The sequence below is a fragment of the Hirsutella rhossiliensis genome, assembly GCF_020360975.1.
Source record: "Hirsutella rhossiliensis strain HR02 chromosome Unknown scaffold00005, whole genome shotgun sequence".
In the NCBI taxonomy this organism is placed as follows: Eukaryota; Fungi; Ascomycota; class Sordariomycetes; order Hypocreales; family Ophiocordycipitaceae; genus Hirsutella; species Hirsutella rhossiliensis.
In genome coordinates, this window is record NW_025408671.1 from 4,069,176 (window position 1) to 4,093,916 (window position 24,741).

Below are 24,741 nucleotides of genomic sequence, written 5' to 3' on the forward strand. Positions count from 1 at the left end.
GGCTCGAATAGGTCCACAGGTGTCAGCATATGCGGTTGGAAAAAGGTGAGCGCCAATCGACCCAACAAGTCGCAGCCCCGTTTCGAGACATGTTGCAAAACAATCCGATCCAGCGTACCTACGCTCAGGGGCTCCCGTCCACGGGGGTTCAACGGCTCGGTGCTCGAGGTTGGCGACGTTGGAGTGTTTGCATACCGTGCTTGCACCAACCAATGCACTGACGCACGCACATGCACACATGCGATACGGAGTAGGCCTAATAATGACACAGATCTCTTTCCTGTGGCCCTCGTGCCTTTGCGATAACCATCACGTGGCAGCAGCCCCGTTGCTTGTACTGTAGTGACAGTCAAAAGTGTACATGTCCGTCGACGACAAACAATGCTTTTCGTACGTGTAGGACCATCGTCTTGGCACCATGACGTAACGCTGGTGTTCGCCGATTCCGACGTCGAGGTGCTTCCAGGTGCTACCCAGTGCTAACGCACACAGCCCCAGTGCGCTGCCGTCGTCGGGGATGCCTGACGGGCCGATTCGGCGACGGGCTCGGGAGCGATTACGGTACAGGCCCGCTGCTGCGTGTGCCCGCTGTAACTTACAGTAAACCTCGGCAGTAAGCGCCGGCTTTTGACGAACAGCAGGGCAAGCAAGGTGCCTCTAGCACGGGATTATAGGCCCACTATTGACTTGGTGCTTTTATTAGTCCGTAGCAGCTCTTTGTCATGCGCTGTAATACCCACCCCACCGACTGCTGGCTGGGCATCGACTGCAGCAGCCAAAGACGGGACGACGCGGGCAGACTTATTATTCATCGACTTGTTCATGGAGCCTGATGATGCCGAAGTCTGACCGTCGCCATGGCCCTGGGTTCACTGGTCAATTCGACGTCTTGTCCGTTTGTCCATGAGATGAAGCGGCAAAGAGAAGGGAAAAGGAGAGCGAGTCCATGCAACCCAATGGCTCTGCTCGATCCAGAGCCGCCAAAGAACAGACGGCAGAGACAAATGCATGCACGCCTGCAGCATCAGACACTCTGCAGCTCCAACGTTGCACCAAACCCCCTCTCCCCCCCTTCTTCCTTCGGCTCGCTCGCCTATCTGTCGTCAACGTTTCTTTCTCTGCAAACACGGCCCTAGCCCTCGGGGCTCGTGGCTTCTCTTGATCATGATATCAGGCATGACCCTGCATGTGCCGGCCACCAGACCAGGGTGTCGACGTTAAGACAAAGCTCTTTGCAATCACTTGGTCATTTTCTAATACCCGTCGTCGACTCCCATTGGCATTCAATCCGGGCAAAAGAAACAGACAAAGGCCAGGCCTCTCCTTCCCCCCACAAACTGGCCGGTGACGGCGCCGTTTCTTTCAATCGCCACAAGAGTCACAGACTCCCAGCTGCTGCCTGCGCCTTTTCATCTCTCCCGCCTGCCGCTGCTCTCACGTTTGCCTCTCGGGAAAAACGGAACAGCAGCCCTGCACACGGACCTGATGCGAGCCAAAGTTCTCGCAGCAGACAAAGTCGAGCAAGCCTCCGTCTCCACGCTCGCCCCAAATGCCTGCCGCCCTCGTGCTGTCTGTCGCTTGACTCGCAAGATCCCATCGCCTGGAAGCTGACGCCCTCTTCGTTCTTCTTCTTCTTATTTGCCTTCTCCTTCGTTTCCGTTCTCCACGTCTTTCGCGGTTGATTGAGAGAAGAGAGGGAAAACAGGCAGAGAAAGAGGGCCTGCTGGGCCGTTTCGCATTCCCCTGTGCAATCCTCGGACCACATGGCCACCTTTTTCGTCGGCTGGGAGCTGTGGCAGGACATGACCTTTGTGAGCACTCCCTCATCAGCTTCCACGGACAGACAGAGCCCACAGCTAACTAACTCGGCGCGACGGGCAGGTTCTGGCCTGCTGCATAGTCCTCGTCTTCCTCTTCGGCGTCGTCAGGCTGTGGTTGAGCAACCGGAAGCTGCGCAAGCACGAGGTCATCGACGAAGAGCGCCGGGTGCGCCTCGCAGAGATGCGACACTGCGGCATCGAAGCCCTGCGAACAACAAACGAGATTCCCTTTGGCGTCCGCGCCCTCGAGAGCGGCGTCGAGGTCGAGGGCATCTGGATATCGCGGTCTAATACGCCCGATGGCTGCCACACCCCGGCCTCGGCTGCGCCCATGGACGAGCAGGGTGCAGGCAAGGGCAAGGAGAGAATGGTCGAGCTGGGACGGCGTCACAGCCCTGATGCGCCCTCTCGGACGACGACGATGCACAGGGCCATGTCACCAGCGGAACCGTCGAGCGATCCCGACAACGCCTCGATGGAAGAAGGTCGGCCGTCTGGGGAACCACACCCTAGGCTGTATACGCCCACGGGGTTCCGCAACGACCAGCGGGCGGTCCACGATTCGCGCCTGTCTCGTGGCTGGAGGGCATCCGCGATTGCGCTGTCCGATACGCAGCAGCGCCCGGTCGCGGCCGGGCCCGTCCCCGGCCGGCCTTGGATCGATTTCCCCAGCGACGCGGCGCCCTATGGCGCGGCCGCGGTCTACGCCAACAGGAGCACGAGGCGGCTGAACACGGGGTTCGAGGTGCTCCCCGCCGGCGTCCTCGGGCCCAGGCAAGAGTTCCTGGCCCACGGCGACGCAGACGGGTGCGAGGTCGAGGTCGGCAACATCCGCCAAGGACAGTCGTCCAAGTTGCAGAAGAGGGCCCGCGGTTGACGAAGCTGCGGCTCCAGAGTTTCAGCCGCTGGCTGCTAATGTGAGTGGGGTCCCGAGGTTGAGCTGGTATGCGGACGGGTCATCCCACATTCATCATCCATCTTGGGTCGCCGGCTACAGCCGCAAACAGTGCGGGGAGTCCCCGCCGTGCATAATATGGATAGATGGGTTCCTTGTCCTCGAGACAGTTTGCATGTATGTACGAAATAACGTGAGACGAGATGAAAATGTATTATTAGTTTGTTCCCGAAACTGCGTCTATCAATGAGCCAAGGCCAAGGTCGAGGCCGCCCTTTCCCTTGCCATAGCGCGGCACCTGATTGGACAAGGCCACTTGCAGGCAGCCGGTTGCTCAGTCAAAGAGGAGCAACGAGCAGCCTGAACAGACTGAACAGCAAAAAAAGAAGTGCCCCAGGCCAGAGTTGAACTGGCGACCTTTCCAAGGCACTTGCCGTTTTCTACAACTTTGTAGTTGAACTGCTCTACCGTTGAGCTACCGGGGCTTTGAGTGTCTGTTGTTGAAGATATTCGCAGCTTTATCGCATTATGTACTCTAAGGCCGCTTTGCCGCAGGTGTCTCGTAATTCGGTCGTGTTCCGATCGATCTGTCGGGGATAACGCCGGGAACATGAGCGACTAGCGTCCACGGGAGGTTGGCCGAGACTGCGTAAGCCCTTGTGCGAAAGGAGGGCCATGTCTGTGTGATCGAGGTCAGTCTACGAGCCGGGACCATAACGCCGTAATCCCCGTCAAGCCCCTGAACCCGACGCCATCGTCTTCACAGCGTAGCAGCAAAAAAAAGAGAAGTCGAGAGGAAACAAAAATGGCAACACAGCCGTCCGCAGCAGTCCACTGGGCAGCAACCACGGGCTTCGACAACGCGGCCGTCGTACCCGGCGCGGACCGTCGACGAGGTCCTCGGCAACTTGGGCCTGGCCCCGCCCGCCCGGGTGGTAGACCTCGCGGCGAGACGGGCAAGTTCACGGAGCTGCTACGGCGGCGGAGCGGGGGGGCGGGTGCTTCGAGGTGATGGCGTGGAGCCCTTGGCCAAGATGAGGGGCGCGCTGGCGGTCAAGCGGTTGCCGGGCGTGACGGTTTGTCCGGGCCTTGCGACCGAGAGGGATGCTTCTGATGGCTGGGCTGATGCTGTCGGTGCTGCCCCGGTGAGTCGTTGTGCTTGTGAGGCCTTGTCTGGCAGACGACGCCGTCTTTCCCTCTCCGTCGCTGAGTCGCTTCCGATTTCGCCGTCATTTCACTGGTGAGTGGCCAAATACTGAGCAGTACCCTTTTTTTTGCGCTTCGATTAGACCGCGGGCTGGGCTCCACGATGCTAGCTAGGTTCGCTCATAAGCAGGCGCTGGAGGAGATACACCGCGTGCTGAAGTGGAGGGGGAAGCTGGGCATGATCTGGAACGGGTAAGACTGTTGAGCCTCCCCTCCCCTTCCCCCAGTTTCCCCTTGGCGTGCTCATCGCCGGCAACAGACAACCAACAGGAAAATGGACAGCAGCGACTCGGTGGGAACAACAACGCAAAGAGTTGATCCTCAAGCTCGATCCCGCCGGGCCGCCGCGCTTTCGCGACGACAAATGGTGGCACGTCTTGGAGCGCCAGTCCCGCGCGGCGAAGCCAATCTTCTCGACGCCCATGGGCGAGAAAAAAAAGGGCACTTCCAGGAATGGCTGAGCGAGACCGGCTTTGAGACAGGGTCAACACCCTGAGCCAGGTCGTGACCCTGCAGGGAGAGAGCAAGGAGGGTTTCAGGGCCAGGTTCGACGAAAACTTGAGAGACGGAGACGGCGACTGGAACGCAGAGGGTCGAGGTCGAGTCCCATGGCGCGACTGTGGATGTGTGGACGGCGAGGCTGTAGGCTGGCGCTTGCGGCGAACAAAAAGGAAAGCGCGTTTGTCGAATCATGGACACGGCAGAGGAGAGACTATACGGTATTTTGGCGTCTCCTCGATTAAGTCCACACTCATGAGTCTGCAGAAATATACATGACTGGAGAGGCCGTCAGCCGGACCGTCTGCAGCAAGACGCGGAAGAGAAAGGCTTACCGTTGTTTCCTCGCACAAAAGCATCGCCATACTCTCTCCGCTTGGCCCCGTTGACATACTCCTCCGTCTTCTCCAGCGCAATGTTCATGTATCCGTCGACGGACTGCAGCTCGCCTAGATTCGCCAAAGCCGTTAGCCGCGCTTGTTCCGGTCGTCGTCGTCGGCTTCCACGCACCCTTGTACACGACGCCCGAGTTGAGCTTGACCACGACCGGGTTGCCGATGATGTCGCTCAGGAAGCTCGAGGGGTCCTTGCCCTCGCCTTGCGTGATGGCTCCGTTCTCCATGGCTGTTGCGGGGGCTTCGTGTGCGTGTAGGATTTCCTTGTCAACTTCGGCGCTCGCCAGTGGATGGCTCGAGCAGATGGTGGGCGAATGATGGAATGGTGCGACCGTGTGTCGGTGAAGTCTGCACAGTATTGTCCGCCTAACCAGGGCGAATGGACAGTTGACCCAGTGTACAGTGCGTTCTGGCGGCGGCGGCGTACCATTTATCCGGCTGCACCTCGGTCCCCAGAGCAAGCAAAGCATCGAGCCTTGAGAGCTTCACGCAGGCAAATATTTACGTGTTCGACGACTGCCGTCGCCCTCGCGCTCCATGGAACGTACACCCGTTACGCTCAATACGGACTGTCAAGCAACATGCAACTCTCTTTGATTCCCACACTGTCTGACCCGTCCAGTTCTGCGGCTCGGTCTCGATTTCGCACCCTCATCACTCTATAATGCATTACTTGCCGCTGCGCCGCACCTCTCTGCGTACCGAACCCATTCGGACTGATGGCGGAGATTGACGACTCCGCAGACAGTCGAGCTGCGTAGAAGCTTTTTCGACTCCCGGTGGACAATGGAAGCGGGCTCATGGATTGCCCATCTCGCTTCGGACGGATGAGACCAGATGACTCCCTTCGACCCGGACCGCCATCGTGTTGGCCAGAATTCTGTAAACCATCTTCCCTACACATGGTCTGGGGTACTGCACATGTCTCGCCACTCTTTAGGGAGCGGCCATTGCGAGTATCATCGCGCATGTCAGCCACGTGCTGCTGTATTGTTTCACGGGCAGCTCGCCTCTCTGCGGCGCCGGTTTCGAAGTCTTCGTGGGCCTCGCCAACGTCTATTTGAGCAGCCAACACAGCTTGGGGCGCTCTGGAGCTGGCGGCCTGGATGAAACTGTCACGGTGCTGTTTCGACATATCCCTGAGGTTCCTGAACGCGACGAAGGAACAGAGTGGTGTGGTCTTACCCCTCGAATGTGACAGAGATCCGGTCCTCCTTGCCTTGCAAACGGAGCGAGATCTGAGACGACGGCAATCGGAGTTGTGGACTCTGAGGTTTGCACCCCGGTTCGCCGATCGAGTTCTCGCAGGGCACGAGGCGTGAGCCATACGTTAGACAGGCTATCCCAAAACCACGTTGAGAAAGAAGTTGGGCGCTCGGTGCAGCCTAGTTTTTGACTTGGTCCTTTTGGCGGGGGTTTCGTCTTGCGAGAGAACATCTGCGCCGCGTCCCTTTCGACTCTGTAACTTGGCCATGGGCGCCTGTCGTGGAGAAGCGCAATCAAGGAGGGGGTGCTGCTGGGCCTCTTAGCCAGCATTTCTAAAATCACGCGCCATGAGGCGATTGAAAGGACGGGGGAACGATGATCTCAGTCCTTTTGCAAGGTGTTAACCGCCCGTTTTGCATCCGCAGGTTGGGATAGTTTGAGAAGCCGTCTTTTCATGGCTATTTCCAGAAATGGTGCTTGGTAGATCAAGGGTGAGCCATCAGGAATTAGGCCCCTATAGCGTTCCAGGTAATAGTGCTTATGCCTTTCTATAAGCCCCCTCTGCAAGCCATGCCTAAGTACTGTTATAGCGCTCTTTATAGGGGCCTTTGTAGTGGCCTGTTACCCTCTAAGTTAATTAGTAGCCCTTGACACATTAGCTAATGTGCGACCGCAGACGCCGGGGTCCTTACGCGACGCGATTCCCCGAAATCTTCCCTTCACGGTCCAACAGACCCCGCTGATGGATTCCACTGACTGCACCGAGGCAAACTTGAAGATTGCTTGCTTCATTTGCTCACCCACTGTTCTTTCAAACGTTTCCTCTTTGACGCCAAACAGCTCACGCCACGATCCTTTGTTGCTGCCGCTGCTACTTTCAGTCTTTCTGCTTCTCCGTGCACGTGCGCGTGCACCTCCAAACGACCCGCCTCAGCGCATCAACATCTTCGCTCCTCCTCCAGCGCTTTGCCCTCGCCATTCACCGACGAAGCCGCCGTCTTGATTCCAGCAAGATGAAGAAGCTGCCATTCAAACCAACGGCTCTGCGCAAGCCTTCGCTGCCGCGGCTGGCCTCTAGCGAAGACGACTCCAAAGGCGGCGACAATGACGACGGGCTCGCCCTCTTTCGAAGATCAAAGGAGATGGAGCCCATCATGGCCGCCGACCGCGAGCGGAGGATGAGGAAGAAGCAGAAGCAAGATGATGAGCGGAGGAGGCAATCTGCGCTGCTGGCAAAGCGATCGCGCGACGACGACGACGACGACGACGAGGATTCCCTCGACGGGCCGCACGACGACCAACTCGACTTCCCCGAGCAGCCGCCCAGTGCGCGCGACCAAAGCATGCCCGCGGTCGATCTTTGCCGGCCGGAAAATGGAGAAGATGGCTTCAGGTTCGCAGACTCTGTACTCTCTACGGTGTTGGAGGTATTGGAACCTGGGAGCCAAAAATCCGGCTGACATGCATACAGTGAACTAGTCACGCCACCCGCGTCGAAGCGCTCGAGAACCGAGTCCACGCAGTCGAAGATGCCCAGCCTCGGCTCGGATGAAGCGGACCTCGTCATGGAGGATTCGCCGTCGAAACGGCCAGAGCGAGCCCAGTCGCATTTCACAACGCCGAGCAACAAATCCAAGGAGATCGCGGCCGCACCACCCAGCGCTCAAGCCACCGCCGTGGTGGTCTCGCCGTCGACGCGGCGTGGACGATCCCTTTCACATGGAGCAACTCCGAGCAACAAGCCCGAGATTGCGGCCGCCCCAAACAGCGCTCAAGCCATCCCTCCCGACTCTGAAGACGACGACGACGACGACAGTGCCGACGAAGACGACGAAGTCCAAATCATCGACACTCCTCCAATACGTCGCAGGAGCGGCGCCGAAATCACCGACACCGCATCCGTGCCATCGCCGCCACCCGCAGACGATGACGAGTTTGGCGAATACGTTCGCAGGGCCGAAGAACAGCATGCGCGCGATAGGGCGCTGCTGGGGAGCGGGGCGGACAAAGGCCAGGGCCGCGAGACGGTTGACATCTTGGTCACTTCAACGGTGCCAAACGCAGGGCCGTGCCGCATGAAGTACCTATTCGACAAGCCCCTGCGAGTGGTGCGGGACAGCTGGGTGGCGGTGCAACGGAGAAACGGGGTGCAGCTCCCACTGCAGCACGACGACGACGTGATTCTCACGTGGCGGAGGAAAAAGGTGTTTATCTTTTCCACCCTGCTCAACCTCGGCATCCGCCCGCAAGGCGACGGCCGTATCCAGGTAGATGGCCATGGCAGGGAGGGCCTGGCCGACAGCCGGACGCGCGTCCACATGGAGGCGTGGACGCCCGAGCTCTTCCAAGAAATGGAGCAACAGGAGGAGCTGCGGCGGAAGCGCGAGGCGGGCGAGCTGAGCGAGTCAGAGGACGAGGCGGCCGACGAGTCTCCCACGCCCGAGGTCAAGATCCGTGTCATCCTCAAGGCGCGGGGCCTCGAGGATGTCAAGCTGACGGTGCGGCCGGAGACGACGGTGGAGACGCTGGTGGTGGGATTCCGGACGCAGCGAAGCATCGGCTCCGACAAAGCCGTCAGCGTGGTGTTTGAGGGGGAGCGGCTCGAGGAGCACGTCACCATGGAGGACGCAGACATTGCCGACATGGATCTCATCGATGTCCATATCAAGTAGGTCTTGGCCCTGAGAGAGGGTCTACGGGGGTTGAAGAGTGCCAGCGAGCGAGCGAGCGAGATACCCGGGCTGGTTTTTGATGCCCTTTCACCCTTTTCTGCAGCCGAGCCGCCGCGATTGTCGGCACGGTAGCTTCTGCGGCAATTGCCAGTCGAACATCTCGAGGAAGCCGTCTCTGCTCTCACATTTGAATACCTAGAGCGATGTCTGCTTTTGAAGATGAGGACTCAAAGCATGACATGCATTCACTGCGCCTAGGCTTGCAGCGGATCCCATCACGTGACTGCGTTACCGCTTCAGTGATTGACCGCCCCACTTCGAAGACCCACCCATTGCGACCATCTCACGTGATGTCGCGATGAGAAACTTCTCTTCCCGTCACTCTCCCGCTCACTCACGTTGACCTCTCTTACACCCTCACTCGGCTTGATATCGCCACTTTTCAAGGCCAAAATGGCGATTCAATTCTGCGATGTCTGCGGAGACACGCTGCCCGTCTCCAAGGACGAAAAAGTCTGCTGTGAGTGTTGCGGCACGAGCAACAAAAGTGCGTCGTCCCCAAGTCATCTTACCCTCCCTTGACGCCGACTAACACGGGCGGGAATGGAAACAAGACACTCTGCTCAACAGCGTCACCGTCTCTTCCACCAGTAACTTCCCCTCGGACCTGCGCAAGAAGCGCACCATCAACGCGCCCAAGCCCATGTCCTCGACCGACACGTGGTCCACGACGGACCTGACGTGCCCCGAGTGCCAGGCCAAAGAGGTGCGCTACACGACGCTGCAGCTGCGCAGCGCCGACGAGGGCTCCACCATGTTTTACTTTTGCCCGGACTGCTCCGCGAGGTGCGTGGTTGCTTCCTCTCCCCCGTGCCGCCCCGTGTCCAATCGTTTTTTCGGCTGCTTACTCCCAGGATCAGGTGGAACGAGAACAACTAGCCTCGCGGCCTGAATGCGTCTCGTGACATTATCGGACTGGGGCTTTTCTGTGAGGTTTACTCAAGCGGCGCAGGTTGTCGTGCTCAGACAATGGTTTCTTTGTTTGGTTTTGTAGTCTTCGGTGAATAATTTCATTGTCAGGGGCATACGCACGGCCCGGTGCAGGGGGGAGGCTATTTGACGCGTTTACGTCAAAGGCTTTTTCAAAGACCCATTTATCATATGGGATCATGGCTGGATTCTGGCGTTTGGGAGCTCAAGAAGGACTTGAGCTTGGTACTTAAAAAGTCCATGGTCGCGCAAGCAATATCCAAGATATCTTGTTCCTCCTTCGCGCACGTCTCAGAGACAGGTTTGCGAAAGAGACCAAGTATAGCAAGCAGTTGCTCACCTCGGAGTCGGGTTGTTTGCTTGTTCTACGTAAGTATCGGCCCGCATTGAACGGCAAACCCATGTGTTCTGTGTAGATCGTTGGAGAACCTACAAAGTACCCGTAATGATAGCAACCAAGAAGCCTATATCTTCAATATATTTTCTCTTCTTATAAAAGGGTATCGGAGCCTCATAGAGCGGAGGCTTTTACTCGCAACCAAGCCGTGAACCGATCAGTCTTTTATCAGGGTATTTCACTTGATGTACCAAGGATGCGTCGCTCGTATTTGGCCACTGCAGTGTCCCGAACATTCAACATTGCTTCTCACACTTTTTTTAAGTCTGATCTTTAAACCATCCCTCGGCCGCCGCTCCGACTCTCATACTGGGCTGACGTTCATGTCGGTGGACCCCCATCATCAATGCCAGGGTCTCGACTCCTTGTTGTTGCAGCGGCGTTTGCGACGAGACAGCTGGATTCGGGGAGGGATTCTTGGTTGTGATCAGTCGGAGTTTGTGAGAGACGAGAGGGTTCAGAGTCTCGGGTTTTGACAGTTTGGGCCTTTTGCAGTACGTCGATGACCAGGCGGGCCAGTAAGGCCGTCGTCGCGGTTGGCGTCCCGGTCGTGAGCTACAGCTTGCACCTCGACGGCTGAAACAGGATTTGGAAATGCGCTGCCGTCATCTGCGGGTTTTGACTCGGGCGGCGTGGTTGACGTCGCAGCTCCGTCAGACTTGTTGGCTCGGTTTTGGTGACGTCTTTCATCTGCTTTAGACTCAAATGCGCGCTTCCTTTTCCGTGCTGGCTCTTGTTTTTGATCATCCACCAGCTAGCTGCCTTTCAGTCGTTGCCTCGGTACTCGTCGAGGTATCTGGGTCTCGCTTTGAAGGGGTCGTGGATGTTGATGGCCGGGTAATGCCGCAATTCGATGCTTGGGCTGGCAGCTCTTGCTCTGAAGATGGAAAGGCAGCTTTGGGCCGGTCCAAGGTATCGAATGGCAAGTGTGGTTCTTGTATGCATATTAGTGGGGATTCTCGTAGGGAGAAGGACTGAGGATTTGCAAACCCAAAGATGGCTGGTGGCCATTTTCATCCGGTGGAAGATATGACGCGAATAGTGCGATGATGGTGTCTAGGGTTGCATATCGGTTGAGCCTCATGAGATAAAACCAGTGGTCGACGCTGACTTTGCGGTTCCGGAGGATGCGGTATATCATTTTGTCGGGAGCTTCCAGCAGTTCGTCCAATCGTTGTTTCTTCCTCTCCTCGAGGCGGGCGAGGAACTCTTGCCTATTGGCCGAGAAGCTGGCTATCTCGTTGACGTCATGGTAGAAGGCGTCTGGGTCCTGCCTGGATGAAGAGAGACGTCGTGTTGAATCGTTGGTGAAGCTGGCCGAAAAGGTCGTTCTCGTCCATGCCAACCCTCCAGAACGGCCAGCGATACTCGGGCTGCCCGTCGAAATCAACCTTTGGTGCATCTCACCACGGCATGATGGTGCTTTCCTATCGGTGCCCGGGGAACAATGAGGTCTGATCCGGTATGATGAGAGATTCACGACAGGGATCAGGAGAGGATCTACAGTGCGTGCATACAGCTACCACGTTCATCGCACAGTACAGACTCAATCAAAGAGGTACCTAGGTGTGCAAGATGTTACGGGCATTCATTTCACTCGATCACCCCTAGGTAGGTAAGGGAGTAGCTGTCTGCGTGTTCAGCGGTACATTGACAACCGAGAAATTGACAAGGTGAATAAAGTTTCGTCAATTCTCGCCAGGGCAGCAGCTATAATAGCCGTTCATCGCAGCTTGTCGGCCAGGTAGCCTGCAGGGCCCGACGAGATACGCGGAATACCTACCAGGTAGGTAGGTAGGTACCTAGGCCGGTACCTAGGCATAAAGGGGAGGTACCTCGGCGCTGCCTAATTTATGGGGCAGGCGCTTGCAGTTGGACCCTTTGCGCGTGATTGGCCGTCGACTCGCGCAAGGCACATCCATCCATGCAACCACTCCCCCTCGGCAACCTCTCCGACCAATCCCGCCAAACGGACAACATCAATCTGTCACACGGGCGGGCAGCATCCAACCTGCCAGACAGCTCACATCATGCACTCACGATGCAGTCGTCGGAGCGTTATCATTTTGCTGGCGCATTGCGTTTCAAATTCACACAATCGATAACCCTCGTTCCCGCCGGCGCTGAGCCCACGGCATCGCGACTTGGAAGCTCAAGCAGGCCCTCGACCTACCTGTATTAAAGCTTCGCCCCGAGACATGTGGCCTATCCCTCTGGGCACTGGCAAGCCAGCGTCGAAAAAATATGTCGTCACCCAGCCTCACCCAGACGGCTATCTCGAGGCTCGTCTGGCTGCCGAGGCTAACCCTCAAAGCGGCCACAGGCCGCATGATTTGCCCGTGTCCGTCCACGACCCGTGCCTCGATGCACCCTCCAATGTACGGGCCATCCTCTCTTCCGGGCCCTGCTTCGGTGGCCTGGTCAAGATGAATCTGTCTCTCCTTCTCCTTTCGCCCCCATATCCTCGACGACAGCAAGCTCGATGACGAGGGACGGCAGGTGCTGCGTCCTCGCGAGTCATGCATCATCATGCCTGGCCCATGGAGAATTTCTTCGGCACAGGATGAGCTAAAAATATGGACTGATCTCCTCCTGCTCCGTCGACGCTATGCTTTGGTGAAGAGGACCCCAGCAGCGGACAAGGCGGCCAGAAGAGAAGAGGCAGTCCTGCTCCCATCTCAGGCCCGCCGAAGCGACTTCGCCACGACGGTCAAGATGACGCTGATCATAGCGTTGTCCTGTTCAACAGTCCATCCGAGGTAAGCCAGCTGACCAGTCATCGACCCACGTATATCCATCCAACCTGACTGACTCATTTCGCCCAGATCACATCAGTGGCCCAAGACAAACTCACAGTTGTCGACGCATATTACCCACTACTCGACCCCAAGCCGGGAGAAGTCTTCACCATCAGCTCCTGCGCCGGCAATAAAGAGCTTCCACCCGCACCCGCTCCAACTTCATGTACGTCGGAGAATTACTCGCTCACGCATCTTCGAGACATCGTCATCAACAGAGGCCTGGCCTCAAATCCTCACGATCAGCTATGCACGGGGGGATCATCTTGGTATGTACCTTACGGATTCTTTCAAAGGAGTCAAAGAGGATTTGAGGGTGATGTCATTGCATTGGGCGTGACAGCATTGTACCTCTTGAGGAAGGTCCCGCTACCCGATCTGACCGAACCCGGACGGCCTATCCACAGTGCTTCCAAAGACCCAACGCAAGCTCGAATCATGGAGGCATGGCATGACGAGGTCAAGGAGGTACGAAACGGGCTGGCAAGCGCCGGAATCGAGTCGGTAGTAAGGGATACCTTGGCCTCGGCGGCACTGGAAAGAGCTACCGCCCAGAGCATCCTTGAGATGTGCTTGATGGGAAATTGCCGAGGGTATGCCATGTTCAGTAACGTTGACTGGACAGTGTTGAGGAGAAGCACACTCAAAGTATGTTTACCAAGAGTATGATTACGACATAGGTAGCCCAAGCTGGGGCAGCAGCCGGGTAGGGGGTCAAACGAGAGGCAAGTAGCCGGGCCCATGGGCCGGTAGGCAGTCGGGCAAGTAAATAAGCAGCTAGATAGGTCGGTGGCAGGGCAGCCGGGCAGGTAGTTAATCGGGTGGTCAATCGGGCAGTCAGTCAAGGAGTTAGTAGTCATTTAGTCAAGCAGTCGGGCACTCAGCCGAGACAGCCAGCCGTACGAGTAGACCACGCGTAGTTCATGCGATGCCATTACTCGCAGATAAGGATGCGATTCTACGGCTGCGTGAACCGCACTGGGAAAGGGGGCGATGGACGTGTTGTCGGCCAAATATGAAGCACCACGTACGAATAGAGATGGGCGAATAATTAGTTATTATCCATAGTAATGCGTCCGTAATGCTCACAGTAATATTGTAAATGTCCATAGTAATACGGAGTGGTCACAGTACAGATAATGTTTGTACAGAGTAGTAATGCTTACTTACAGTAATCTGTAATGCCCGTAGTAATGCTTACGGTAAACTGTAATGCTGTAGTAATGCTTACAGTAATCTGTAATGTTTGTAGTAATACCCACAGTGCAGATAATCTCAGAGTAATGCTTACAGTAATCTATAATGCTAATTAACTAGTAACGCTGTAAATGCTCAGAGTAATGCTCTTCGAAAAAGACTTGCACTTGAACACTCCACCTAGATCTATCTAGTCCTTCACGTGCCATCAAGACACCACCGTTCCAGAGCAAACGTCCTTGGAACGCTAATGGCACTCTCGTGTCAAGTTTACATGCCCTAGACTAATGATGCTCGCAGTCGACTCAAGGTTATGAGCATCCGCCGCGTCCACGGACAGTAATGATCCACGCCATGAAATACACGGTAGGCCGAAGTCAATAGCACGTTACAAATGACGCTCTGTAGTCTCTCGCCTCGACGTCCAACATGCCTATCCGCGAGTCCTATTCAGCACTCTCGACTCCGAGCAAGTGCATTCCTCCTCACACCAGCAGGTTTAGCACAGCCATAGACCGTCAGCCAGCCATCACGCCTCCCATCAGGTTCGCTTCTCAAGCTTCGATTGCGTCACACGCGGCACTTGAAACGGGCGGGGCCGAGGCGGCATCCTGGCAACGCGGCTTGTCGAGAGTACCGGGGGTGAGGGGCGGCGACCCGGCGATTGCCTCGGCGGCTTTGCTGTCGCTCGACGCGCATTTAAACACGAGGCTGTCGGCCGAGCTTCGACGCTCGGGCCGCAGCGGCGGAAGAGAACACGCAGCGTCGGCCTCTAGCTGGACCGACGACTCAGGTAGGCGTTTCCGGCCCGCACCGCTGCCTGGGATGTTCTTGCCAGCCTTGAAGGTCTGCATGACGGTAATCTTGGGCGGCGGCAATTTGGCCTTTGCGGGCCGGTTGGTCTTGCGAGAACGAGGCTTGGACCCCTTGGCGGGCTGTTGATCGGCGTAGGCATCAATCTTGTTGCCAAAAGTAATCTTGGTCTGATTGGACTTGAACGCGAGCTTCTTGGAGGAAACGGGCGGGCTCGGGCGTGGCGTCGGAATGGTCTGGATTGCCTCGACTTGTCTTGGCTTGGCATCGAGCTGGATCTCGGCGTCTGACTTGGTTGGGCTGGATGGAATGCTAATCTCGATGCTGCTCTTCCGCAGACTCTCGAGCTTCTCGGCGTACTGCTCTTGCGACACGAGGTAGTCGTCGCCAATCTCGCAGTCAAAGGGTGGCAGGGCAGCCAGCCTAGCCACGTTGTCGCACCTGGAGCGCACAACGAGATCCCAACAGTCCTTGAAATCTGCCCCCTTAGGCTCGGGGTCGATATTGATCCAGGCTGTGAAGCCATCCTTTCGTCCCCGAGCGACTTGGCACATCTCCTTGACGAGCCGACGTGTGCCGGGAACCTTAAGGGTGGTGCCGACGACAATGACGGCATCGGGGCGAGTCTTGAGGTCGGCCTTGGCCACGTTGCCAATCGCCTCCTCGTCCGGGTTGAACTCGTTGTAGAGGACAAATCTGGGCCGTAAGCGGCCGATTCCGTGGCTGCGCTTGCCGGCAAAGGCTGTGCGCACCTGATCTCGCTCTTTGCACATTTCGCACAGGGGGGCTTCGGGCCCATCGAAGAGATCACCGTTGAAGGGCTGCAGGTCACCACACTTTGTGCACACCATCTTCTGGAGGCCGCCGTGGAGCTGAATGGTGGGGGGCCAGGGACCCTTGGGCTCGAGGGGCACGGCGGTAGCGAGTGGCTCCATGGAGGTGTCGATGCAGTCGATGTTTTGCGAATATAGCCGCAGCAAGCGTCCTTCCTTGGCGAGAGAGGCGAGCAGGTGGTGGAAGGGGGTCGGGGAAGCACCCTTGGTTAGATGGGCCATTTCCCTGACCATGGTGTGAAAGGATTGTGTCGAGGAATCGTGCTTGTAGACGGAGGCGTCGAAGAGGTGCTTGCCCGAGGCCTTTAGTTTGTGCTGACTTTTAGCCGTAGCGAAGAGTCCGGTCGAGGAGCGAAAGTCGGGTATGCCGGCCGAGACGGAGATTCCGGCGCCGGCGATGACGACGATTTTCTTCTTCTTCCTGAGGGCGGACAGCAATCGTTGCAGATGAAAATTGTCCTCGTGGGTGGCCTCCTCGTTGGGCTTGGCCAGATCCAGATAGGCGGTGCTGCGGACTCTCGGGGGCGCCAGCCTCCGCTTCTTTGTTGGTCGCGGGCTGTCGTCAGCAATGGGGTCGCCGAGCTTGATGGGCGACTGTGTGCCCGAGACGGTGGACGAGGACATTGGCGAGGGATAGCGATCCGCGGCATCGGGCTGGACGACGGGAGAGCTGGGCAGGGAGGGCGTGTTTGAAAGCCTAGTGAGCGGCGACGAGGCCGAAGAGGCCAGGCGCGAGGACAAGGGACTCGAACTGCTGTCCATTGTATCCGGGGGTCGGGGTGGACGGGAGTCGTCACGGGCAGGAGCGAAAGCAGCTGTGAAGGGAGGAAAGAAGCGAAGCAGGCCGGTGAGCGTCTTCTAGACCATGGCGAGCCAAGGGATGCGTCGTTTTTCCGCGGTTTCCCAGCCAAGAGTCGGGTCGAGTTGACGGGATGGATTGAAAGTGTGCTTCAGTGGGGGAGAATGGAGGCGCTTGATTTGGTGGTTCTTTTTTTTCTCTCCTTTTCTCCTCCACCTCGAACGAGAAGCGGCGTGCGAGCAAGAGTGGGCTCGTTGCGTGTGGCGGCGTCGCGCGTCGATTTGGAGTCTTGTGTGATGTTTTAATTGCAAATAGCGAAAAGCTGATATGTGCGTCGCGTAGAGGCGAGCAAGAGCGGCCAAGGAGTGAGAACAGAGGGGGAAAGGAGGGCGCTTGGAAGAGAGCGCGGGGAGCAAAGTGAGGGAAAGAGAGGTTGAAGGTTGGAGGTCGGCAAGCGGAGGCGGTCGGCAGGGGCGAGGGAAGGAGCGGGAGACGGCGGAAGGCACCTAGAAAGGGGAGTCGGCGGTACCACTTTCCTTTTTAGCGGCTGTCGCAGAATGAGCGACTGACGAAGACCGCCGGCGGATTGCACAGACGGACGGACTGCGCTGCACAGGCCGATGGGGAATCCTTGCTTATCTATCCTGAGCAGTCGGGCTTTCCTTCTCGATGTTTTCGTGTTTATTTCTCCGAGCTGAACCGCCGTCATCTTGCTTGTTATTCTTGTTGTGTGCGTCCATGCGCCGTCCACTCTGAGTGATAACGCTCACAGTGCCGAGTACTGGCCTGCAAGTACCCCCTGTTTATTAAGCTGCCGCTCTCCTCGCATCCTGGAGCGAGAGCGTTGCCATTGCCGCTAGCCTGGCCCGGCGCTCTCGCTGGCAATTCGACGGCCACGGCTTTGCTCGTTGAATCGGTATTGTTGGGGCACATGGTTTGGTTTGTGGTGCTGGTGGAGAATAAGATGTGGTGATGCTTGCTTAGTCCACCAATACGTACGGTCAGAATTCCTCGTCTCCTATCCCATTCCACTAAATGCCTCTTCCCTTCTCTGCTCTAGGCCCAGTAGCATGAGACGTAATAGGGGGTATCCTCTTCAGCGAGGCATCTCGTTTCCAACGCAAGCACAATCGGTTTGCAAAACGTCGACACCAAAAGGAAAAAAGCTGTAAATTGGAAGGTACGTACCCCACAATCCCGTGCGGGGAGGGCCAAATGTGGTTTAATTATCCAGCAATCTTTTAGAGCTTGCAGGCGCCCTAGATCATACCCGAAACAACAAATTGACTCGCGCCCAATCCGCACTGCAGCTTACGACATCATGCTCTCGTTAGGTCGCCTCCCCGCGGAAGCTCAGTTTCAATTAGACCAGACAAGATGCAACGGACACAGCCAGGTAATCGATACCTCCATCTTCACAGGATCTGCAGGTACCTTGCCGTACAGTGCACTTTTCAGTTGGTTTCCCTGGAAACCGTCCACCGTGGGGCCGCCCCACTTCTTTCCACGCGGGAGACTGCAGTGGATCCGCATGCATCCAACGCCATTCCTGATTCGTCAGTCAGACTATTAGGGTACCTCATACTGTACAAGCTGCGACTTCAGCTTCTTCTTCACATCTTCTGTCGGGCCCGGTCCGCCTTGGCCTCAGTCGTGACGGACAAGAGCTCCGTACCCCCGGCCCCGTCGCCTCCCTTGCCTCGGTCGCTGCCGTTCCTCGATATCAGCTCCATGCCCAGGACACCCGTTGCCATGCCCGCCAGGTGCGAGGCCAGGTCGACCTGCAACCGCGCCGTCGTCCCCAGGCTCGCCAACTGCATCGCCACCAGCAGGGCCAGGAACACGATGCCATGCACCCCGTCGCGCGGCAAGCCAAACATGCGGAACCCGTCGTTCCGGTGCTCCCAGAAGTAGGCCGAGCACAGCCCCAGCGTCGCCCCCGAGGCCCCCAACGACGTCACCGTCAGCCAGCCTCGTAGCGTGTACGTCGCCAGGCTGCCCAGAAAGCCCACGGCGCCGCAGCCCACGTACAGCGTCAGGAACTCGGCACGCCCCATCTCCTCGTGCAGCCGCGTGCCCACCAGCCACAGCGGCACCATATTGATCAACATGTGCCGGAGCGACTTGTGCGAGAAGGGCGCCGTGAAGAGCGTCGCGGGCTTGACCGTCGCCACCACAAAGATCATGTACCGGTTGAAGAGCGACCACAGCGGCGGCACCCTCCACCCCAGCCAGATGAGCGCGTTGACGGCTATGAGGGCTCCCACCGTGGCTTGCGACGCCGGAATGTCCCGCAGCAGCCTGAACCGCGGCATTGGCTCCTCGTACACGGTGCACACGGCCGCCAGAAAGCCCAGCACCAGCACCACCGCCGTTGCCGACGGCAGGATGCGTTCCCAGGCCTTCATCTCGGGCGGCGCCTCCAGGTCCGACTGTGCCTCCTTGTGGTACTCGGCAATCATCGGGTTCGTAGGCAGGCGCGTCTGCTCTTGTGCCTCGGCAAGGGGCCCAGCGACCTCTTCTTCTTCCTCAGCGCGCTGCCGCTCTTCCCCGAGGGCCTTTTCCTTGGCCTTTCGCTTGGCAATGTTGCGTGCCCGGATCTCGTCGAGCATGCTGCGGCCGTAGACCGGGTCCGGTTTGTAGGCTGTCGCCGAGGCTTCCCCAATATCTTTGGCCTCGCCCACCCTCTTTTTGTTCTTCTGTATCTCCTGTTCCAGCTGCTGCTCCCGCTCCAACTGCTCCAGCTCGTCCTCGGCCCTCAGTCCGGCATTGACAACCTCGTCGACCGGCACCGTCTTGCGCAGGTAGGCGAGCCCCGCGGCCACCTGCTCGGGGGTAAACTGCGCCGTGTGGATGGCAAAGGCCGGATCCTCGAGGGTCCCAGCGACTCTTCGTCCGTGTAGGATCCGCAGCAGCTCATTAGCCTCTTGGGCACTCAAGCCCGGTCCGAATATCTCCTTGGTCTGCGACAGCCCCAGCTCCCTGCCGCCAAACGCAAGGCCGTGTTGGTCGCGATAGCTCCGCGGCAGGTCCTCGTATGCGCGCACGATCTTTGCCGAGGAGAAGATAGTTCGATGGGGGCCGAGACGATGGCTAGCGGGGGCGTGCGTCGGCACCTTGGAGGCATGCCACCTACCGCGGCGGAGGGCATGGGGCGTCCGGGCCTGGCACGCGCGGGCGGTGGAGAGCCATCGCGAGGGCGCCGTCGACAGCAGAGACGGGGCTGGCAGTCCCCTGGGTGCGAGGCCGGACCTCAGCAGCGCGCGCGAGGCATTGGGGCAGAAGAGGAGGCTGCCCATTGCTGGCAGAGCCGTGCCAAGGCTGACTGGTGGGCGCGTGGGTGGTAGCCCTGCGGATTATCGAAGCGGGCGGGTAGATGAGCTCGGTCCGGCGTCGATGTCGACGCTGGGTGGTGACCGTTTTTTTTTTGGCCTGTCCAATGAAGCGGAAGCCGATACGCAAGGCTGCGAGGTCGGTACCTGGCTTGAGGTATGTACCTAGACGGCCACCTCAGATCTCCACTCTTGCGTAAGCAGTCCCTGCAACATCAGAAAGGCTCCCCTCGCATCAGCCTTCCGCCCCATCGTCCTCGCCCTCAAGCCAGCACTCAACCAGGGCCACAAGACACTCCTCCCCCGCGCGCCCTTTTGCCCACGAGAGGCCCCTCGTGCCCTCCCCCAACGCCCACCATGTCCTCGGCCGACACGCGCCCCATCTCGCCCGCCCGCTTCGCCGCCGCCCTCAAGGACCTCTCCCCCAGCATGCTGCACCTCAAGGCCCTGGAGATCCGCAACTCGGTCGCCCACCTGCAGTACTCCAACGACCAGCTCAGGCCCTTTGCCGAGGGCTCCGTTGCCCCCACCACCGACGAGAGCACCAGCGGTGGTGGCCAGCCGGACCAGGACTGCGTCGACGCCATCCGCGAAAACGAAGTCGTCATCGACCGCATGGCCGAGCGCGTCGCCCTCATCCGCGCTGAGGTCGAGCAGCGCGGCTTGAGCTGGGCCGAGTTCCAGGACGTGGACGAGCGGCGGGATATGGCCGAGGCCAAGCAGGCCAACGGCGACGGCGGCGCCGCCCGTGACGCGCCGGAGACGGGTCGACATGCGGCCTGGTCCGACGGCACCTTTCAGACGGGGTCGATACGCGGTGGCCAGGTCCACCTCGACGGCCCGCCGGGCGCACAGGCCGGGACGGCCGGGGGCAGCCTGTCTGACGAGCAGCTGAGACAAGCCGTCGAGGAGCAACTACGCAACCTGGGGCATGATGACGATGGCGGCGGCGATGACGGCGATGGCGGCGTTCATCTTTGAACAAGGACGAGTTTGCAACCGCGGGGCACAGCAGCATGGACGGCGTTATCGGGAAACATGACGCCATGTACCGGGTACATATTTGATTTCGGCGACTATCAATACCCATTTCCTCCCGCACACGGCTGTCGGACACGACACGCAGTCACCACGATGATACGGTGCGAATGATGGATACAGTAGAGGGTGGGTGTGAGGGGCTTCTCTCCAGGCGCAAGCGTTGATGCTCTTCTTTTTGGCTTGCCGCGACTCGGGAGGAGAAAGAAAAGAAGAATGATGAAGCCCTCGATGCGATGGCGCAGCGGGCTGGTGATTTCGCCTGTCCCTTTTTGTTTGACCAAAAGAAATAATGATGAAAAAACCGCTGTCTGGCGCCGCGCCCATGAATCCGATGGTAAAACAAACCCATAAAAACACCCGGCATGCTCCCCTAAAGCAGAAAAGAACGAGACTCGAAAGACAAGGGATGGAGAGAAGAAAATAAAAATCAAAGACGCGACGCTGTATGTCTAGAAATGAAAGATTCGTTTCGGACGCCGGCTACTCCGTGTCGTCGCCGACGGGCGAGTTTGCCCAGGTCGTGGTCCTGTTCCTCCGCGACTTTTGTCGTTTGGTGGATTTTCGCGACATGGTCTGGCCACCTTCGCCGGCGTCCATGCTGGGAATCGTCTCCAGCTTCGGCCGGCGCGCGGCTCGTGTCGAACCGCTCGTGGAGCGGCTGGCCACGTCGGTGATGTGCGGCTGGGTAGCGCCCTCCTCGTCGTCCGAGTCGAGACCGTGGTGGGCGGGGCGCGGGCGCCGTCGGCTCTTCTTGCGCCTGTCAAAGGGGTTCTCTTGCGAGTCGTCGGATTCGTTGAGCGACAGGCTCCGGCTGCGCGCGTAGTTCGTGGAGCGCCGGCTCCGGGGTCGGAAGAGGGACTCGATCAGCTCCCTCTCGGTCGGGTTGCTCTCCTTCCTCGACCGCTCCTGTGCCAGCTTGTCCTGCAGCGCGCGGCCGGCCTGAGTCTCGTCGGAACCCATTGTCCTCCCGCTCGACTTGCTCCCGCTGCTGACGGCGCGCGAGACGGGGACTTTGCCCTCCATGATCTTGGCCGGTGGGGGCGGCTGGAGCATCCACTTGCGCGCGTCGCGGTGGGGGGGTTTGCTGCTGACGACGGGGGGGTGGTAGTCGTTGACGGGGGGGTTCCTGGGGGAAAAGTAAAAGTCGTGACGCTCTTGATCCGTCACCTCCTTATCGATGCCGAGGGTGGCATCGATGAGCCTGCCGGCCGAGTCACGGGCCTTGGAGAAGGCGTCCATGAGCCTTGTGCCTGAGGCACCAAACTGACCCCACAGCTCCTCGTCCTCGCGCTGGTAGCCGCGTCGCGTGTTCCAGTCATCGGAGACGGCGTCGTCCTCGGGCATGGTGGACGGGCTGTCGCCAAAGTTTGTGCGGCTGTCGCCCATGGCGGTGTGCTCCGACATGCTCGGGATGCTGCTACTCTCCCTGCCGGAGCTGGTGAGGCCGCGCTGGCTCGAGTTCTTGCTGACGGCCTTCTTGGGCAGGCTGGGGCCCATGCTAATCTCGTCCTGCCAGTATGGGTTCGTGTTGAAGGGTGAGGGGTGGCGGTAGAGGCCGGGCTGCTCCGTCTCGAGCTTTGCCTTTTCCTGCCTCTCCTTCTTGGCCTGGCCCTTGGCCTTTTGGCGGTGGCGGACCTTTGCACATGGCGTGCAGGCGACCAAGTAGAAGACGGCCGACTGGACGGCGACAGGGAAGGACATAGCGTCTGCTGTTCTAACGCCGCATCCAGGATGCCCTCGGGGATTGGCTGCGGACAAGGCGCGGGGACATGGGAGTGAATTGTGCGGGACACCGGCAGCGACGGTACCACGGCAGTCGGCGCAGGCGGGACGGAGACTGGCAGAGCAGCCCTTCGGAGGTGGCGGGCGAGGCAGCCGGGGATGGAGAGGAGGCCGGCGCAGGCAGCCAGATAAAGCGGCGGGTGGTGGCAGGCGTCTTGGGCAGGCGTCTTGGGCGGGCGGCCGGGCGGGTTGGAATGGAATTCGCAGATCGAGGAGTGTGTCGAGGGGGCGTTGTTGGTTCGGGACAAAGGGTCAATCGGGAAAGGGGGGCGTCTGTTCTAAACCCAAAGGATGTCTGAGATGCGGCACCCGAGGGCCGTTCATGGATGAGATTTGCGGGGGCCGAGTCGGAGTCGAGGTCGACGGAAGAGAGGAGCGAGAGGTGACGGCGAGAGAAGGAGAATAAGGGACGACGGAGATGGATTGATGAAGCAGGGAAATCAACCATCCGGGCAGAGAGCGAGAGAGAGAGAGGGTCGAAACGGGAGGCGGAGCTGGCTGGGGCTGTTTTTCTTGTACCCTGAACATGTACTGTACCTACGCTGCATCTTGACGTTACCTGCATCAGGTTGAGGCGAGCTGCGTACCGACTCTCGTGCTGTACTAACAGTTGTTGCAATGAGGGCCAGCCTCGCCCCGGTAGCCCAGTACCTCGAATCTGCTCTCGGATTCAACCTTGGTTCCCCCACCCCCCCTTTTCCCCTCCTCCCCAGTTCCTCGGGGGCTCTAGCAGGAGCCTCCCTGACACTGTACATGCCACTATACATGCCACTGTACATGCCACTGTACATGCTGCCCCTACAAACACGGTACAGTACAGGCAGGCCGCCGCCAGGCATCTCCCCGGACCGCTGGATGCTCTAAAAAAAGGTCGCGTCGGATAACTACACGGGTGACGGGGTTGGGCCTTGAGATCGCCATCCGGCTGCAGCTTCGCATCGGAGTGCAGCAATGTATCCATACCTGATTCCTTTGCTGCCCCGTCAGCCACTTGCCGGGAGCGCATTTCTGTCTCCCTTGCACGTCAAAATATGTCTCGCTGAGCTTTGCCTTGGCAAGTCAGTACGTAGCAACTTTTATTTTGCTCCGCCTCAATTTCCCTGGGCCCAAGGTTCCCAAGAATCCATTGCGGCAATACCGTAACTTACGTGTCTAGATGAACGCATTTGCTTGACCGAAAACGCCAAGGCCTTCCCTGTCCCTCCCTGTCTGGTTTCCCTGTCTGGTCTCCCTGTCTGGTCTCCCTGTAATATCACCGGGGCATGCCTGGGCTGGGCGACTCGAGGCAGCCCGCATGTTTCTCCAGCCGCGCGCCGCTGCATGCCATGCGGCTGCCGGCCGCGCCTGTCCAGCCCCTCGGGTCGGGAGCCGTGGATTTGGACAAGAGACGGCAGGCATAGATATACTCCGTCAGGGGTACGAGGGAAGAGGGTGGCGCCAAGCAAAGGGCTTGACTCCAATCAGTATGTATCCGTATATGTGAATGCCATCCGAGGACCACCCTCTGGAGCTCACGACGTCCCGCATTACCGGCCGTCATCTCGGCTTTCCAAGGGCCATGCCGCGCGAGTCGCCGCCATCAGCACAACCAGTCCCGGCGCATGCAATCAGCTGCTGTGTCCTGTGACAAGAAAAGGCGCAGAGCCCCCCACAGCCGCCTGCAACCCCCCCAGCCGGCCAATCTCTCTCCATCTCCAGTGCTCCTGAGATTGGACGCGGTGGGCGGCGCCGCATTGGCCCCCCATGCGCTAAATGTACAGTCCATGTCGCCCGTACATGCACTGCCCACCGCCGCCGCGTTGCTCTATTTCCAGGTCATTTGCTGGTCCCAACCGCCTGCCCTTATCGTGGCTTGGGTGCAGTTGCATGTCCGAATCCGCCGTCTCGGGTCCCTTCTCGTCAAACGCGTCCCTGCACAGCTGTTCTCTCCTCGGGGCACTCTTCCGCACGGCGACGGCCATGCATCTACCTACAGTACAGTACATACAACAAGCTACACCTATAAACAGCACCCCCATCCGTAGGCCGTGGCTTTAGCTTTGTCATGCCCCTGGCTTCCCAATCTGT

At 58.7% G+C, this 24,741-nt stretch overlaps 10 protein-coding genes and 1 non-coding gene across 11 annotated transcripts; 6 read left to right on the plus strand and 5 right to left on the minus strand.

Annotated features, from left to right (window-relative positions):
- Positions 1-1,763: 1,763 nt before the first annotated feature.
- On the plus strand, positions 1,764-2,697 carry HRG_05907 (uncharacterized protein; the record flags this gene model as incomplete). Its single annotated transcript, XM_044864378.1, has 2 exons — positions 1,764-1,811; positions 1,882-2,697. 2 exons carry the CDS (start codon positions 1,764-1,766, stop codon positions 2,695-2,697), a joined length of 864 nt encoding a protein of 287 aa, XP_044720910.1.
- Positions 2,698-3,104: 407 nt separating this feature from the next.
- On the minus strand, positions 3,105-3,200 carry HRG_12097. The gene has a single exon. It is a non-coding gene; the product is annotated as a tRNA-Cys (tRNA).
- A 549-nt stretch (positions 3,201-3,749) lies between these two features.
- On the plus strand, positions 3,750-4,382 carry HRG_05908 (uncharacterized protein; the record flags this gene model as incomplete). Its single annotated transcript, XM_044864379.1, has 4 exons — positions 3,750-3,791; positions 3,882-3,955; positions 4,036-4,113; positions 4,181-4,382. 4 exons carry the CDS (start codon positions 3,750-3,752, stop codon positions 4,380-4,382), a joined length of 396 nt encoding a protein of 131 aa, XP_044720911.1.
- A 290-nt stretch (positions 4,383-4,672) lies between these two features.
- On the minus strand, positions 4,673-5,041 carry HRG_05909 (LSM domain-containing protein; the record flags this gene model as incomplete). Its single annotated transcript, XM_044864380.1, has 3 exons — positions 4,673-4,698; positions 4,755-4,868; positions 4,930-5,041. 3 exons carry the CDS (start codon positions 5,039-5,041, stop codon positions 4,673-4,675), a joined length of 252 nt encoding a protein of 83 aa, XP_044720912.1.
- A 1,992-nt stretch (positions 5,042-7,033) lies between these two features.
- On the plus strand, positions 7,034-8,692 carry HRG_05910 (ubiquitin-2 like rad60 SUMO-like domain-containing protein; the record flags this gene model as incomplete). The annotated part of the gene is made up of 2 exons (XM_044864381.1): positions 7,034-7,413; positions 7,492-8,692. The coding sequence occupies 2 exons, from the start codon at positions 7,034-7,036 to the stop codon at positions 8,690-8,692; spliced, it is 1,581 nt and encodes a 526-aa protein (XP_044720913.1).
- Positions 8,693-9,145: 453 nt separating this feature from the next.
- On the plus strand, positions 9,146-9,631 carry HRG_05911 (transcription factor s-II (TFIIS) domain-containing protein; the record flags this gene model as incomplete). The annotated part of the gene is made up of 3 exons (XM_044864382.1): positions 9,146-9,239; positions 9,307-9,538; positions 9,607-9,631. 3 exons carry the CDS (start codon positions 9,146-9,148, stop codon positions 9,629-9,631), a joined length of 351 nt encoding a protein of 116 aa, XP_044720914.1.
- Positions 9,632-12,608: 2,977 nt separating this feature from the next.
- HRG_05912 (uncharacterized protein) lies at positions 12,609-13,557 on the plus strand (the record flags this gene model as incomplete). Its single annotated transcript, XM_044864383.1, has 4 exons — positions 12,609-12,827; positions 12,905-13,146; positions 13,285-13,446; positions 13,503-13,557. The coding sequence occupies 4 exons, from the start codon at positions 12,609-12,611 to the stop codon at positions 13,555-13,557; spliced, it is 678 nt and encodes a 225-aa protein (XP_044720915.1).
- Positions 13,558-14,628: 1,071 nt separating this feature from the next.
- On the minus strand, positions 14,629-16,482 carry HRG_05913 (sir2 family domain-containing protein; the record flags this gene model as incomplete). The annotated part of the gene is made up of 1 exon (XM_044864384.1): positions 14,629-16,482. The coding sequence occupies one exon, from the start codon at positions 16,480-16,482 to the stop codon at positions 14,629-14,631; it is 1,854 nt and encodes a 617-aa protein (XP_044720916.1).
- A 1,650-nt stretch (positions 16,483-18,132) lies between these two features.
- Positions 18,133-19,818, minus strand: HRG_05914 (rhomboid family domain-containing protein; the record flags this gene model as incomplete). The annotated part of the gene is made up of 2 exons (XM_044864385.1): positions 18,133-19,482; positions 19,567-19,818. 2 exons carry the CDS (start codon positions 19,816-19,818, stop codon positions 18,133-18,135), a joined length of 1,602 nt encoding a protein of 533 aa, XP_044720917.1.
- A 390-nt stretch (positions 19,819-20,208) lies between these two features.
- On the plus strand, positions 20,209-20,832 carry HRG_05915 (putative secondary alcohol dehydrogenase protein; the record flags this gene model as incomplete). The annotated part of the gene is made up of 1 exon (XM_044864386.1): positions 20,209-20,832. The coding sequence occupies one exon, from the start codon at positions 20,209-20,211 to the stop codon at positions 20,830-20,832; it is 624 nt and encodes a 207-aa protein (XP_044720918.1).
- A 540-nt stretch (positions 20,833-21,372) lies between these two features.
- HRG_05916 (signal peptide-containing protein) lies at positions 21,373-22,593 on the minus strand (the record flags this gene model as incomplete). The annotated part of the gene is made up of 1 exon (XM_044864387.1): positions 21,373-22,593. The coding sequence occupies one exon, from the start codon at positions 22,591-22,593 to the stop codon at positions 21,373-21,375; it is 1,221 nt and encodes a 406-aa protein (XP_044720919.1).
- Positions 22,594-24,741: the final 2,148 nt, after the last annotated feature.